General features: G+C 31.5%; 1 protein-coding gene across 3 annotated transcripts in view; it reads left to right on the top strand.

Moving 5' to 3' along the window:
* Positions 1-14,545, top strand: part of LRBA (LPS responsive beige-like anchor protein) — a 737,360-nt gene that overhangs the window by 424,950 nt on the left and 297,865 nt on the right. For all 3 annotated transcript variants that reach the window (XM_059922597.1, XM_059922598.1, XM_059922596.1), the window contains exon 38: positions 8,654-8,778. In XM_059922597.1, the coding sequence (XP_059778580.1) occupies positions 8,654-8,778 (125 nt within the window). The remainder of the gene's footprint in view (positions 1-8,653; positions 8,779-14,545) is intronic.

Here is a 14,545-nt window from a genome sequence, read left to right as displayed (position 1 = left end):
AACTGAACAAATTACAGTTATTTTTTTAAAGCAATGGAGGCCCAAAGATGATAAATGATTTATGCAGGTCATAGATCTAGTACATGGTACAGCTAAGGTGATTATCTTTACTTTAAAAGAAATGAAGCCAAAATATTTTTATATCATATCCAGAAATTTTAAAGACTAGTGGTTTTTAATATAAATTACTTTGAAACTTTAGCTGCTGTATATTTTATACTATGAATTAGTTATAAATTTGATTTTAAAGAATCTCCCTTAAAAGATAAATTAGACTCAGTTCTTTGGTATTGGAGATAGAGATATTGGAAATGTTAAAGAAAAAATGCATTCTCATAGTCCTTAGGCTCTCCAGAAAGTTCCAAGACTAATAAAAAATGCCTTTAATCAGTCACTTACAATCTGTCTTGTTTTAAGACTGGTCCAAACTTCAGAAGCTCCAGGCCAAAGCAAACACATTCACCTACCTTCTAACCTGTATACTGTGAAATCCTGTACATATCCATTCCCAAGGAAGGGGGAATATGGGCTGACTGGGAGTGCGTATGGGATTTCTTTGGGGGGGAAAAAACATATTTTAAAATTAGATTATGGTGATGGTTGCACAACTCTCTGTACATATGTTAAAAACCATTGAACTGTACACTTAAACAGGTGAACTTTATGGTATAAAAATTATATATCATAAAACTGTTTAAAACACAAAAACAATCAAAAGCTTCTCTCCATTCTCATCCTTCTGGACATTTTTATGCAGAATTAAATGTTGCTGGCCACTCACTGCTTTGAAGAGTCTTTGCTTCTTTGTCTTTTTTTGGCACCATTCTATTTTGGTTCTTCTACTGTCTTATTGATTGTGAGAGGCAATTACTTCCTTCCCTATTTATTTCTTTCCTCTTTTGTAATTTTTTGAATACTGGAATTTCCCAGATTTCATTTTTACTTTTTCCTGTCCTTTCAATATAGTTTTCTCTGGATCTAGCACAATACCTAGCTAATAGTAAACACTCAATAAATTTTTGTTCGACAAATACCTGAATCCATTGACTTCCAAGGCTAATCAGTCTCCCAATTTTGTATCTCTAGCCCAGGCTGCTTTTCTGAGTTCCCAAGTTATATTGCTTATTTATTAGACATACCTACCTAGACATTATTAGGTATCCATGACATGGTTATTCTCCCCAATCTTGTCTACTTAACTTGCATCATTTTCGTTAAATAGCATCTTTTTCCCCTCATTGCCCTGTTTTGTCACAAACCTCAATTTTATTCTCATTATCTCCTCTTTTCCTCACCTCCCATGTTGAATGTCTCATCAAATCTTATCTATTCCACTTCAGATATGTCTCTGAAATCTTAGCCTCTACACTCCATCCCCACTGCCTTATTTTATATTACTGCCATGTAACATACAAGGCTGATCATAAATAATCCTGTATTAAGAAAGTTTGGTTGTCTCTCTGTTGACTATAAGATCTAAAGGTAACTACTTTAGTTAACTATACAGTGACTTTTGAAATCTTGATTCTAAACCTGTGTTTCATACCTTAGCTTTTGCCACTTTGAGGCTGCCTTGAAATGATCTTTCTTACCCAAACTCCCTTAGATAGAAGTGCCTTTTTAGGTCTCCATGCCTTTGCTATTTCTTCTGCTTGTAATGCCTTTTCCATTTTGCCCAGCAGACTGCTGTTTATCATTTAAGTTTCTTTTAAAAAGTCATCTTGTTCATTCTTTAATTGATTATTTATTAAGTTCCTGCTTTGTTTCAGTTACTGTGCTTCTTGGTCAGTGAATTACACAGACACAAACTCTTGTCCTCAAGGAACTTACAAAATAGACGCTCATTGAAAGCTTAATGAAATCTTCAGTCCTCCCAGGCAGGGTTAATTAGGACTTTCATCATAGCTATAAGAGTATCCAAAAGAGTTTCTAGAGGAAATGGCATGTGAAAAGCTCACTGGCTTTGAAGTCCATAGACTCTTATTATTTACTACTGATGGATAAGACTTAGTTTCTTCATCTTTAAAATGAAAATATCAGTATTAAATCATGGCAGGGTTGTTGTGAAGCTTGGTGATAATGTGTATGAAAGAGCATGATGTCTAGCACACAATAGCCTAATGCAGTAAATGCTGTCTACTTTAAAGTTGTATTATTATGAATATTTGATAATTTTCTTATCCTGATTATAATATAAAACAAATTTTAGGCTGAACCTAGCATAGTTTATTTGTATGTACCAAGATCTGGTACATAGTTGGCATTCAACTGATGTTTGGTGAATTATTTTTTAAATTAGATTTTTGGGGAAGGTAGAACAGTTTTGTGCAAATGGAGTGGCTACTGAGGTGAGTTTTAGGGCTTCTTGAATCCAACAATATCATTTATTTTAATTTTTCTTTCAGTTTTCTATTGTTAGAGTTTTAACTGGTAGTACAATTAACACTAGATTTTTATTTTCTCGTAACTTACTCCTGGTAAAAATGCTAAGTGAATAAATAAATGGTTAACAGGCTAACAACAACCAGGAAAACCTTGGGATTATTTCTTGAATAATTGACTTTGTAGCAAAATTATATTTTTAAAAAATATCCAAAGTAATAACTAATTGAATGAAGATGGGTCGCTAGTTATCTCTTAAAGCAAATAGAGAAATACACTGAATAGTACCATTGCAGAAGTTCATAACTACATAAAATGTAATTTTACATAGTTAAATAATATATACGATGCTCTTACTGACTCAGTGTAATATAAACTCTCTATGTCAGGCCTCAATAAAGAAAGGATTCTGCTTTGGAAGATGTCCCATCTGCTGGATTCCATACAACTGAAGGATCTTTTTCCTTTTTGCTTCTTTTTTTTCATTAAGACAGCACAGTGCATAGATCACCTGCATTTGATTTATAGTTGGTACTTGGTAAACAGAGGTTTTAGTTAATATTCTTTCTATCTATCTGCATGAAGGCACAATAGATTTCAGTTTGTGAGATAAAGCATTCTTTTATATTGTACGATATCCAATAGTACCTGCACATTATTTCACCAAGATTTATGCAGAAAGTGAAACCCTTCTAGAACTTAAGCACTTTTATCTCCTAGCTGACAGTGCACTGAAAATGTTTACTGTACTTCTTTTAGAGGTTACCATTTATTTAAGTTGTAGCTAATGTCTAGCATTAATTTTTAATCTAAAACTATAGAAACAGAAGGTAGCCAGATATAGGAGTTAGAAAAACAGGTAGTATACAAATTTAAGAACAAAATATGAATACTAAAATTTTCTAGGATTTAGAACTTTTTTCTGGCCAGAAGAATTTATTACTGACTTCTCTTAAGGTCATCAAGATTTATCAGGTATTGTCACAAGAAAATAGGAAAGCTGGAAAATAGGAAATTTTTCTAATATACTTGAATTGTGACTAGCAATTCTTTTATTTTAAAAGAATTGCTAGTTTTTAAAACTAACAGTTCTTTTATTGATGTAGATCCAAGTTACATTAAAATAACACTGAATCCAAAGGGATGACAAGCATGCATATATCTGACTAATTTGAATAATGTGTCAATACATTTAGATTATGTAATAATTAGAATATTTATATAGCTACTGTTCATTTCAGTAATTAACATTGTTCTACTTTAATAGAATGATAGTAAAACATAATATACCTTGATAAAGTAATATGAATTTAACGACTTCAGTGAAATAAATGTTAATATTTCTCTTTTGCTCTCAATTATTTTATTCTGCATATTAAATTTTGCTTGTTTTTTGACAACCATACCTATTTGTGGTCTGAACACCTTTTCCTACATCAGGGAAATACGAACTGTGTGACTGCTACTGATAACATCCGAAGAGCCTTGTTCTGTTCCCTATTCTGAAGATTAGATTTAGCTCGAGGAGAGAAAAAAGGAGCCTGAGCAAAGAAAAGAGAGGGGAGAAGATAAGGTGTTCTCAGAGCACCGAATCATTCTCCTAGGGTGCTTATGCAGCAGTGCAAAATGAGCATTGCACGACTCCAGGAGTGCCATTTACACAAATTTTGATGTGGACAATGCTCCTTCTAGTTGTGCAGTTTAATGGCCATATAGTAGAGCTCCACTGTGTTACATATTTTTTTGAATTCTTATTTATTTTCACATCTGTCTTCTCCCGAGGTCGGAGACAATATCTTAATAATCCTTGTATCCCTAGCCGCTGACTCAAGGTAGAGTCAATCATTATGATTAGAAAGTATTTTAGGAGTCTAATTCAATATCCATCCATTCAACGCTGTTAATAGGCTGATTAGATTGCCATACTTTCTCTGAGGAAAACTGAACTTTAAAAAGTCTTATAATTTACATGTGGAAAATAATATATTATTTGAACCGTTCAACTGTTAGAGGAAACTGTGGGTCATCCCTTACTTACTGATTCTCTGTTTTAATATTTCTTCCTTTTCCAACTGATTGTCTTTTGGCTCATTCTTATTCATTTGTTTTACTAGATCAAATCACTGACCAGAGTGGGCCCAGGAGGAGAACAAATAGCCTATCTATTGATGCTTGAGTTGTATTTCCTTCTAAGATTTATTTCAACAATCTATCTGATTTTGTTCTTGTGGAACAGAAAGACATATTCTGTAAATAAAAATGGCATTGTTTTATATTATTTTATGTAGATTATAGCAATGTGTTAAAGTTTTATGTGTACAAACACATAAATGTGAAGGTTTTTTAAAAAGTGGATAGATAATTAGATGATTTATGCTTAGACTTTGAAATAGACAATTAGATCTATATTGTCATTTTAATCTTAGACTTTGAAATTAGGCCAAAGAAAGGGAGAGAAATAATTAGAAAGAAAAGTTAGAGCATTTAATTTCAGTGTCATCCTCAACTTTTCAAAGACAAATATATTCCTGTTAGTCAAAGGTTTTAGTACTTGGAGCTTGTATACTAACAGGGGACCTAACTACTAGACCTTTTATAGAGAAGGCTTTATTTCCAGACCTAACAGAGCCTAGGCTTACATCCTGAATTTGAAAAGTTTTGGGGATCTTAGTCTTAATTATTAGTAGAAATGGATATAGATGAAGTTTGTGAATGTGGCATAATGTAGTACTAATGTAATTTTTTTGATACAGATATATAGAGGTATAGGTATATAGTGATCTAGATATATATTTCTAAGTTCTCAGAATAAGTGATTTCTCATCTTATCCATGCATGTATTCAGTCAAGAATCTGTTTCTGAATACATGGAGTCTTTTAAATTTTTCTAGCCATACCATGGTGATAACTCCAAAAATATATAATAACTTATTTAGTTAATTCATAAACTTAAGAGAAGAGTGTTGGATTGATTTCACAAATTTTCCAATTTCGTATCCTTTTTCCCCTAGAAGGGGCTTTTGGAGAGGAGGTGGCAGTATTTCCTAAATAAGAGTGAAATCTTTATGTGAATAATCAAAACTTATAGTAAGTTGATGACTGAAACCTACACATTCCCCTTTCCAATACTGTTCACAAATTGTGACTCATTTTCTTGGTGATAGAGCTTTATACTGAGACTGTATGTTGTTGGAAGGAGCAGAGTTGGGAGAAAACAGTGAATTTTTAGGTCCTAGTCTCTTTCTATGTAAATGACTTTAAACATGATAGTAATTATCTTCACCTGAAAATAATGAGTATGCTTTTTTTTTTTTCAAAGAACATGTATTACTCTAACCATAAGAAATTGGATGATAAATGCTACTTTTTTCAAATGAGGTTAATAACTCTTCCATTTTGAGTAAATTCCTTGAAGGTTTGTATTCTACATCACCTGGAGAGACTTTCAAAAGTGTATTGAAATTGTTGTTTTCTCTAGTTGATTTTTGTAATCCGTTCTAGATCTGTGATCTGAAATGAGTGATTTTGCTTTGTCTTGAGACTATTTTAAGTTGTTGTAGCAGGAGGTAGACTACTTGTCATGAGAAGATAGTCTGAGATGTAGTTTCGGGGGGGTGTAAAGATTATCATGGTTAGGTATAGATTTCTTTATTTTATTTGGATGGTATCTTTTTAATATTTTGGGTAGAACATTCAAATTTGAAGGCAGAAGTACATAATTAGGGTAAGTAAAACTTACCTCAAAATTTTTTCTACTATGTGAACAATTTCTCAGTTTCTAATGTATCAGTGCTTTTTGTTTCAGCCAAATGTCACCATTGTGGCCATTATTTGTTAGTGTCAAAGAGCACAAAAATAAATATTATAGTTCTGTTTCCTCCTAATTTTGATTATTATTCTCATAGATATTATCTTTGAGTTTCTGGCAAATTTGTGACTGATTTTATAATTCCTCTGGTTTTTCTACTGTATGACAAAAATTATTACACACATTCTTTAATAACCATCAGATTTGACTTCACTCTCGAGCATTATACTAGAATCTATTGTTACCTAATTTAGTAATAATTTTATAATAGCAGCTTAACATCTCTTACAATTTTAGTTGTTATCAAGAAGAATGACATCACTTAATTTGACTCAGAATTCAGAAGGATGGATGAATGAAAAATTAATAATTTACCACCTTTGCATAATACTGAAGCATAGAATATTAGAAGGATTGATGGCAGAAAAGGTTAACAAATTTTAGCAGCTTTCATTAGCTTTACACCGTCATATGTTTGTGATGCTGACTGAAATAGGCTTTGTAGGAGATCTCAGTCTAGGGAACTAATTACTTGTGCCGATTGCCGCACTGATGAATAGACCCTCATTGTATCATTCCCCTGAAGACGAGGAGCAGCCTGTGATTCACGACTGCATCCTGGCTGATATTTGATAATAATTTTAACAGATAAATGTAGGTAGGCAGAATGATGAAGTGCCTATCCAAGCTTCATGACTATCAAAGCCATACACATAGCCATCTGTGTACCGCCTTTCCCCCACTCACCTAAGGAGAATTTTATATTATTAACTGAGTTCAAACAACTGTTTTCTTTTGCTTATATATGTCTTCTGTATGTATTTCTTATTTAATTTAAATGAAATCATAATACTAGTTTTCATTTAAAATGTGGACAGCAAAATAACAAAGAAGAATAAAAGAGTTTTTTAATTTTTCTTTTCGAGGACTGCAATTCTTACACTTTTTTGTATGCCATTTAGATTACTTTATATTTCTTCCTCTTTATGCATGGTCAAAATCAACAAAGGAAATCTTTGCTGTTCCCTTGTCTCCCCAGCATTCTCAGAAAAGAGCATAGGATTCCTACTGTTTTTTAAAAATATCTTCTTTAAATAATGCACTATTTGTTATCTGTGCTTTTATTAATCAGATAATTTTTAATCACTGAAGTACTTATTTACACATGTATTTTGAATTTTTAAAGGTAGCATCTTTAAAACATCAAAATATGGGTAACTTTTATGTAGGTATTTTGGGACTATCAGTTGGTCAAGGCTACTAATTTGTCAAAGCTGACAGGTACAATTTTATTAGCTCATGAAATACAAGTGAGATTTTACTTTGCATTAGTCATTTTTTGCAGAAGTTTTGATTATGAAATTTTTAATTTCATTATTGAAACTTAGAGGTTTTCATGTTGTGTACCTTTAGTGAATAAATACATTCTGCGGAGATTTTTTTTAAACTGTAACTGGAAAAACTTCATATTAGTATTTTCCTTAGAAAATACTTTTCAACATGCTAGATCACGATTAGTTTAGAGGAGAGAAAGTTGACATTTATATATTGCCATGTAAAAGATCTACATAATTGGGGAAAATATAGTAGAACTTGAATTGTGTGAACCCTTTAAAAAATACATTTCTAAAAGTATGCTTTTGATACAGCAATTATTGCACATCATATAGCATGTAGTTTTTAATTAAATATAAAAACAGACTACATAAAACAGAAATCCAATCTGATTTGCTTGAATATAGATTGCTGTTTCACTCTATAGGAATGGTTTATTTAAAAACAGTAAATGGAAAAGAAATGCATTTTCTTGTGTTGTTCTAAGCCTCAGGGGCTAAATGTAATGAATATTTTAAGAGATTATTTTAATTAAATTCCTGCACATCTAAACAGAGTAATATTTTATTATCACATGCATAACCATGTAACTGAGATATTCATTAAAGTTAACACTTTCTGGACCAAGAATTCACAGTATGATTTACTGACCTTGTGCAAAAAGGCACAAATTAGGAAGAAAAATGAAGGGGGACAGACTTTGATTAATATAGGTAATGCTATACCATATTTATAATAGCCTTTTCCCTATTCTGGTTTATAAATGCAGCCACAGAGAAAGGTGCCCTGCTGAGGCTGAAATGAGGCTGAAATCAGAGCACATGCCACTAGAGTGTGGGGAAACTGATCACACTGTCAGCAATTCATTTCAAAATGATGTATTTAGTGCTCATTTCACCTTCCAAGAAAAAGGAAAAGGAGTTCCTTAGACTGGAAGGTGATATTGTTATTTTCAAGGACATACCTAAGTTAAAGATTGCAGAAAGGGGAGTGTGAGGTGGAGGGAGAATTAAGAGGAATGGGAGGAAAAAAAAGGCAGAGCAAACAAGGAGAGCTTTATGCAGAAATTCAGTGCTACCACGCTGTTTGATAATTGCTAACATATGTGGCTTCTCTGTTTCATTGTAGTCGTCCTCGTGAGTTCTGGCGCCTCGACTACTGGGAAGATGACTTGCGGCGCCGGCGACGATTTGTGCGTAACCCTCTAGGATCGACACATCCTGAAGCGACACTAAAAACAGCCGTGGAACATGGTCAGTGTATAAACCACTCCTTGCCAATAGCAGCAGGTACAGTACTTGGTAATGAAGAGCATAACTTCATTACTACAAGGTACTGTAAAATGGTCCAGTGCCACATTTCACAGTTATTCACCCCAGAAACAGAAGTTAAATTTTTTATAGTTAGTGTAGGGTCCTATTAAATTATGGTGTCAAGTGTATTTATTTACTGTGTTACACATGCAAAACTTACTTAACATAGACCCTTTGTTTCAGAGTAGGAAGATAAAATATTTCTCCTTTTAAGTGACACATTCAGCTTTGAGTAAATTAATCCAGGATGCCTGTCTTAAATCCATGAATATCAGAAAGACAGCATTTACAAACCAAATACGTTTCTAGGTTCTGTTGTGTGTATATGGTTTTCCCTCAACTATGGTATTTTAGCATGAGATGATGAAGCGGGAGAGCTGGTAATAAACGTCCAAGTGCCTAGATACTTTCTGAGCCTTGATTTGTAGATGGTTGTGATAGACGCCTCCTGGAAAAAGAGAATAGACATTATTTTCATATGTTCCTGTTCTGCATCATTTTGTTATCAGAGCTTAACAAAACATTTTCCCTTTTTTGATATAATGCATAGCACTATGATTCAGTTTAGGTAGAAGCCTGATGAGCAAATTGGAAAAACTGAAAAAGTCCTTTGGATTTGATAATATACTCTCTTTGATCATAGGGTTTCACATAATGTTTTATAATTTTTGAAAGCCAGTTAAGATTTATTGATTATGGGGGAAAATGTACCTCTCCATATTAAATTGTTTTTGATTTTATAAAATAAATATTGGTTAGTTTTAGTAAGATGAGAAATAGTTTTAATTTCCCTTTTTCAGGGTATTAGTTTAACATGCAGCAGCTTATGGTTAAATGATAGTATGTAGTATACAAAGTAGATGTTAAATTACTTTCAAGAAGGATATTAAGAATTTAGATTACAAGTCTGTGATCTTAGGTTTGGCCTCAGTCAGGCAGCTTAACCTCTTGCACTCAGCCTTAAAGAGCCATTTCTGGAAGAAAATGTCCACAATATGTCATCAGATATAACACCAAATGTGACATCAGTCCTTTAAAATAAATGATCATACAGAGAATAGTCAATAACAAAGTGATCTAAAAGCAATAATAGTTGCAGGGCCCTGCGTCTTCAACTACAGGAGGTGGAGAAGGAGAAATAAGATGTAGAATTAATTAGGCCACTTTTGCTTTTAAGGTTCAAGTACTTTTTACGTGATGCTATACATTTCAGAGTTATATATCTATTTTTATTTTTCTTTCATTTTGTTTTTGTCTTTTTGGCTTTGGTTAATGACCCTTACATTGAAAAAAATTAGCCTTTTTGTAGTTTTATTCTTTTTCAGTCAAAAAGATGTTACCATATGCACTTAAAATTTAATAAGTATCTTTCTGTCTTATTAACTGTCATTTAACATTGAGTTGTGAGTTCTGAAGTCTATGAATGACAATAAAAATATTTTTATGAAAAATTTTCCTTTTATAGCTGGACAGGGGGACCGGGTTTCTAAAACTGCATATAGGCAAATTGTTAGTCCTTTATCCTGAAAGAAACAGCAGTAACTGAATTTAAAATTTGTTGTATAGATTTAATACAGAGCTTATTAAAATCATTTCAATCAAAAATAGTACATTTAACTTTGGGGAATTATAGGATTTTTCATATGAATAAATTTTAATTTTGTTGTTGAACTTTACCTTTTAAAATAACATTATCATGTCAACTGTTTTAATGCTAAGAATCTGATTTTTAAAAAAGACATTTATTAGCAATGCTTACTGTCATTGAATACTTAAAATCCTGTATAGGAGCAGATTTCACTGTAATTACTCTAAATAGTAATTGAAAGTTTAACGTAATATTAATGATATCTATGTTTTATTATGCACTTTTAAATTAAGAGAGAGAAGTAAAGTTTATCATTTTATGTAATTCCATTCTATTTGGTAATATTTTATACTAGTTTCATAATGATTAATATTTAAAGCACTCTGAAAGATTAAGAATATAAATTTAAATCTGAAATATATTTTTAAAAACTAACTAAATGTGTAGTAGATGCTTCCAATTAAGGGGATATGTTATATTTAATATAACATTTTTTTGAAAAATGGTAAAAACTCTAACTAATCATATTTTATATACTTTTAATTTTAAATAATAAAGAACTATTAGTTTTGGAACTCAGCACACAGTTTGTAGTGTGGTATTGTTTGATGTTGGCATAATTTATGCTAATACATTAGGTAGATGAAGAGCTTAATTTTTTAATGCTTTATTAATTAGAGTATCTTGTAGTTGACATTCAATTTTAATTTTGTGTTAATTGTGAAACTCTTTTTTTATCCTAACTTAACTACAATAAGGAAGCTAATAAAAATAAATATGTTAAGAATCAAGAATGCAAAACAAAACAGTTAATGTGATCAAAAAGCAGGTGAAATCATAGAATTTATTGTGGGTGAATACTATGCTTCAATGTTGAATTTGAATAATTAAAATAATATTACTGAGGATAGTATGTCAGTTTCATACTATTTTATGACTTCTCACTTTTATTTGTAGTTGATTTACAAATCAGGACAGGAGACAGGACATTTTGAAAACGCAGAATCTTAAAACATCATGAACTATATTATTATTATCAAAGGAGGACATCTAAATAGAAATACTGTTGGAGATTAGCTATGTATTTTAGTAGTACAAGCCATCTATTTTATAGATTGATTTGATTTGAAGGAAAGCCTCTGGTGTAAGGGTGGCAGAGTAAATACCTGAAGAGTGATGTTCTCTGTTCAGGCGATCAATACTAGCCCCATGACTCTACTTCTGGCTACCTTCTAGTTAAAAACAAATTTTTTAATTCTGACAATTTAATTGCCCTTCCCAAGTTCACATTAACTTGCTTGGGGAAAAGAGCTTCAGGTAATTTTTCAAAGAGAGACCCTCCAAAGTGGTTATTTATAAAAGTCATTTTGTAATGGGAGAATTCTTTAACTTTGTAGAAACTGAGTCATATTTTTAAATTAAAATTAATACTTCCTCTTATGATTAAATATCCTTTATGGAAATTAACAGCAGGAAGCAGAGGTGCATATGTGATTCTTGAGGGCATTTTCTCCAATTTTATAGTTTTAAAATTTATTAGAAATCAGTTTTAATGATTCGTAACGTTCTCCTAACGCACAGAGACCAGTTTGTCAGTTATTTATTATCAGAGCATCTTAGATCTGAAAAGAACCTAAGGCTAAAGTCTAGTCTAACTTTATTCTTTACAGATAAGGAAACTGAGGAAACAAAAGTCCAACATAATTCTTGGTAGATATAGAGCTAAATCCCAAGTTAACTGATGACTGGTCAGATTTTCTTATCATTGTGCTATGCTGTCTTCTAAAATTCATTGTTAAATATAATGGGAATTTTATATTCAGATTAAAGCCATGTAAAAAATGTTTTAAATGGTGGAAAGATTGATTTTAATTCAAATGCTAAAGCAGTTTAGCACTAGAATCCTATTGAATTTAAGACATTTTTATTTTGTAGAGAATGTGCATGCTAATAGAAGTATATGAGGAGTATTTAACATAGTTTTAAAAGTGTCTTGCAATCACATGGAATGATACAAGTAAATCATTTGATTTTCTAGGAATGACAGACCATGTAAAGATCCTAAATCATGTCCTTCTCTCATATCTTCAATAATGCTAGATACTACTGCTTCCTTCTTAGGATCAAATACACTAGTTTCTTTATGTAAAACTTTAGAGAAACCCATGATCATTAGGAGATGAACTTGGCTTGTTCTCCTAATTATCCTTTGTAGTTTCACTAATTTTTCTAGAGTAAATTTTCTTGACTTTGGAAATTGCATAAACTATAAAGGGGAATTAGTTTAGGGCAATAGTTGTATATAAGTATTCTTTGTGTGTCGTGTTCAGAATAAACAGTTATGGTATGTATTGCACGTCACACTAAGTGGACACTCATATTTATTTTATGTACAATTGAGGTCACTTTGTTATCCCAGTAGTTATCTTTTTTTTTTTTTTCAATTAACAAAGTGGCTAATTCTTAATGTATCAGTTTTTTTACTATAATACGGGCTATTGATAATTCCAGTTCACTTGCACAGTGGACTTCTAAAAAGGGATTTATATATCATAGGTAGTACAGTTTTCTGTGTTCTTTTTTCTGTTTTAATTTTACTTACCTAGTCTGTGTTGCATAGATAAGTCAACTCATGCCCAGAGCTAGCTCTAAAGAACTTGAACTTTACATTTTGAGGACCAGCTTTTCTCTGAGCCCTCTCATTGCTCTTAGCCTCAGTGAATCACAAGTTACATTTCAAAGAGAACATTTTTTACAGATTTCTCCAATTTTATGTAACAATTGCAGTTTAGTTATTAAGTTAGGATAAATATTAAATCCGAATAATATATGAGATTAATGAAGGCAGTTTGTTGATAGTGATATGAAAAATTTAAACAGTTATCATGTTTGGTAATAATTTCATTAACCAGAAAAGATCTGAATCAAGCTTTAAAATTGAACCAGAAGTATATTTTGACTTCAGTTAACTTTTATACAAGTATAGGATATATTCACAGAAAATATTAAAATAATTGATTCTTGTTTTAATGGTTGATTGAGTATGAGACAAACAAAATTTAAAAATTTGCTTTTCCCAGCACATATAAATATGATAATTATCTTTTATTTTATGCTTGGGACAGTTTTGTTCTAATTTTGAAAAAAAAAAGTTCTTTAGCAGAAAGCTATTAGACCACTGAGAATTGAACACCAGCGCATGTGGTGTGTATTAGAGTACTGTTGGTAATTTTACTGCTGCTAACTTAAAATCCTCAAGGGGGAGTTAATTACAGGAAAACCATTCTAAATATCAGTAAGCTGCATATTTTCCATGACAAGAGCTTTTTCAGTTGAGGTTGAACAATTCCAGAATCTGAGCTTGTAAAAATAAGTAAATAAATAAATAAAAGTGGTGTTTGTATGCATACAGTAGACCTATAGTACTTAAAATTTTTTTCATAAAATTTTAATTCAAAAGCTATTGTGTTTTAATTTGTTGTCAGCATGATGAGAACATATTTAAAAATTTAAAATTTCAGTTGGAAGGGATAAAAATTTATTTTTAGTGGTCATTGAAATGAATGTAATTTATTTACTGAGCTATTTTAAACCATTGTGTATTGCCACTGACTACTCCTACTGTCATTTTTTGTAAATGTTTTCAGATTAAAGAGTTTTTTCCTTCTTTTTTCCTTTCAAATAAGCTTGGTGTACTTCAGGACATGTATGGCAATAATCAGAGAAAGTAATGATCGAGCTGTTGAATTTAGTTTTTTCTGATGTGTTTGGCCTGTGCTCATCAAATTTAGGTTTGGAAATGAATATGTTTTTATTCTGTACTTATTTATTATAATCCTGACTTAAGCTTTTAAAATGCATTATGAGAAACATAAGAATTAGTAAACTAACCAGTAAATTACATATATGAATGTCATATTTGTATATTGGTTATTTTCATTTTCTATGGCATAGTGGTTAGAAGCCCAGATGATGGTGCCACACTGACTGGATTTGAATCCTGACTCTTACTTATCACCAGCTGTGTTGCCTTGAGCAAGTTATATAACCTCTCTGAGCCTGTTTGCTCATGTGAAAAGGAGAATTTAGAAGAGGGTATATGAGAATTAAATGAGTTAA

Source organism: Balaenoptera ricei, chromosome 5 (assembly GCF_028023285.1).
Source record: "Balaenoptera ricei isolate mBalRic1 chromosome 5, mBalRic1.hap2, whole genome shotgun sequence".
Taxonomy (NCBI): Eukaryota; Metazoa; Chordata; class Mammalia; order Artiodactyla; family Balaenopteridae; genus Balaenoptera; species Balaenoptera ricei.
Note: the sequence above shows the minus strand (reverse complement) of the source record. Positions and strands in the feature narration are given on the sequence as shown.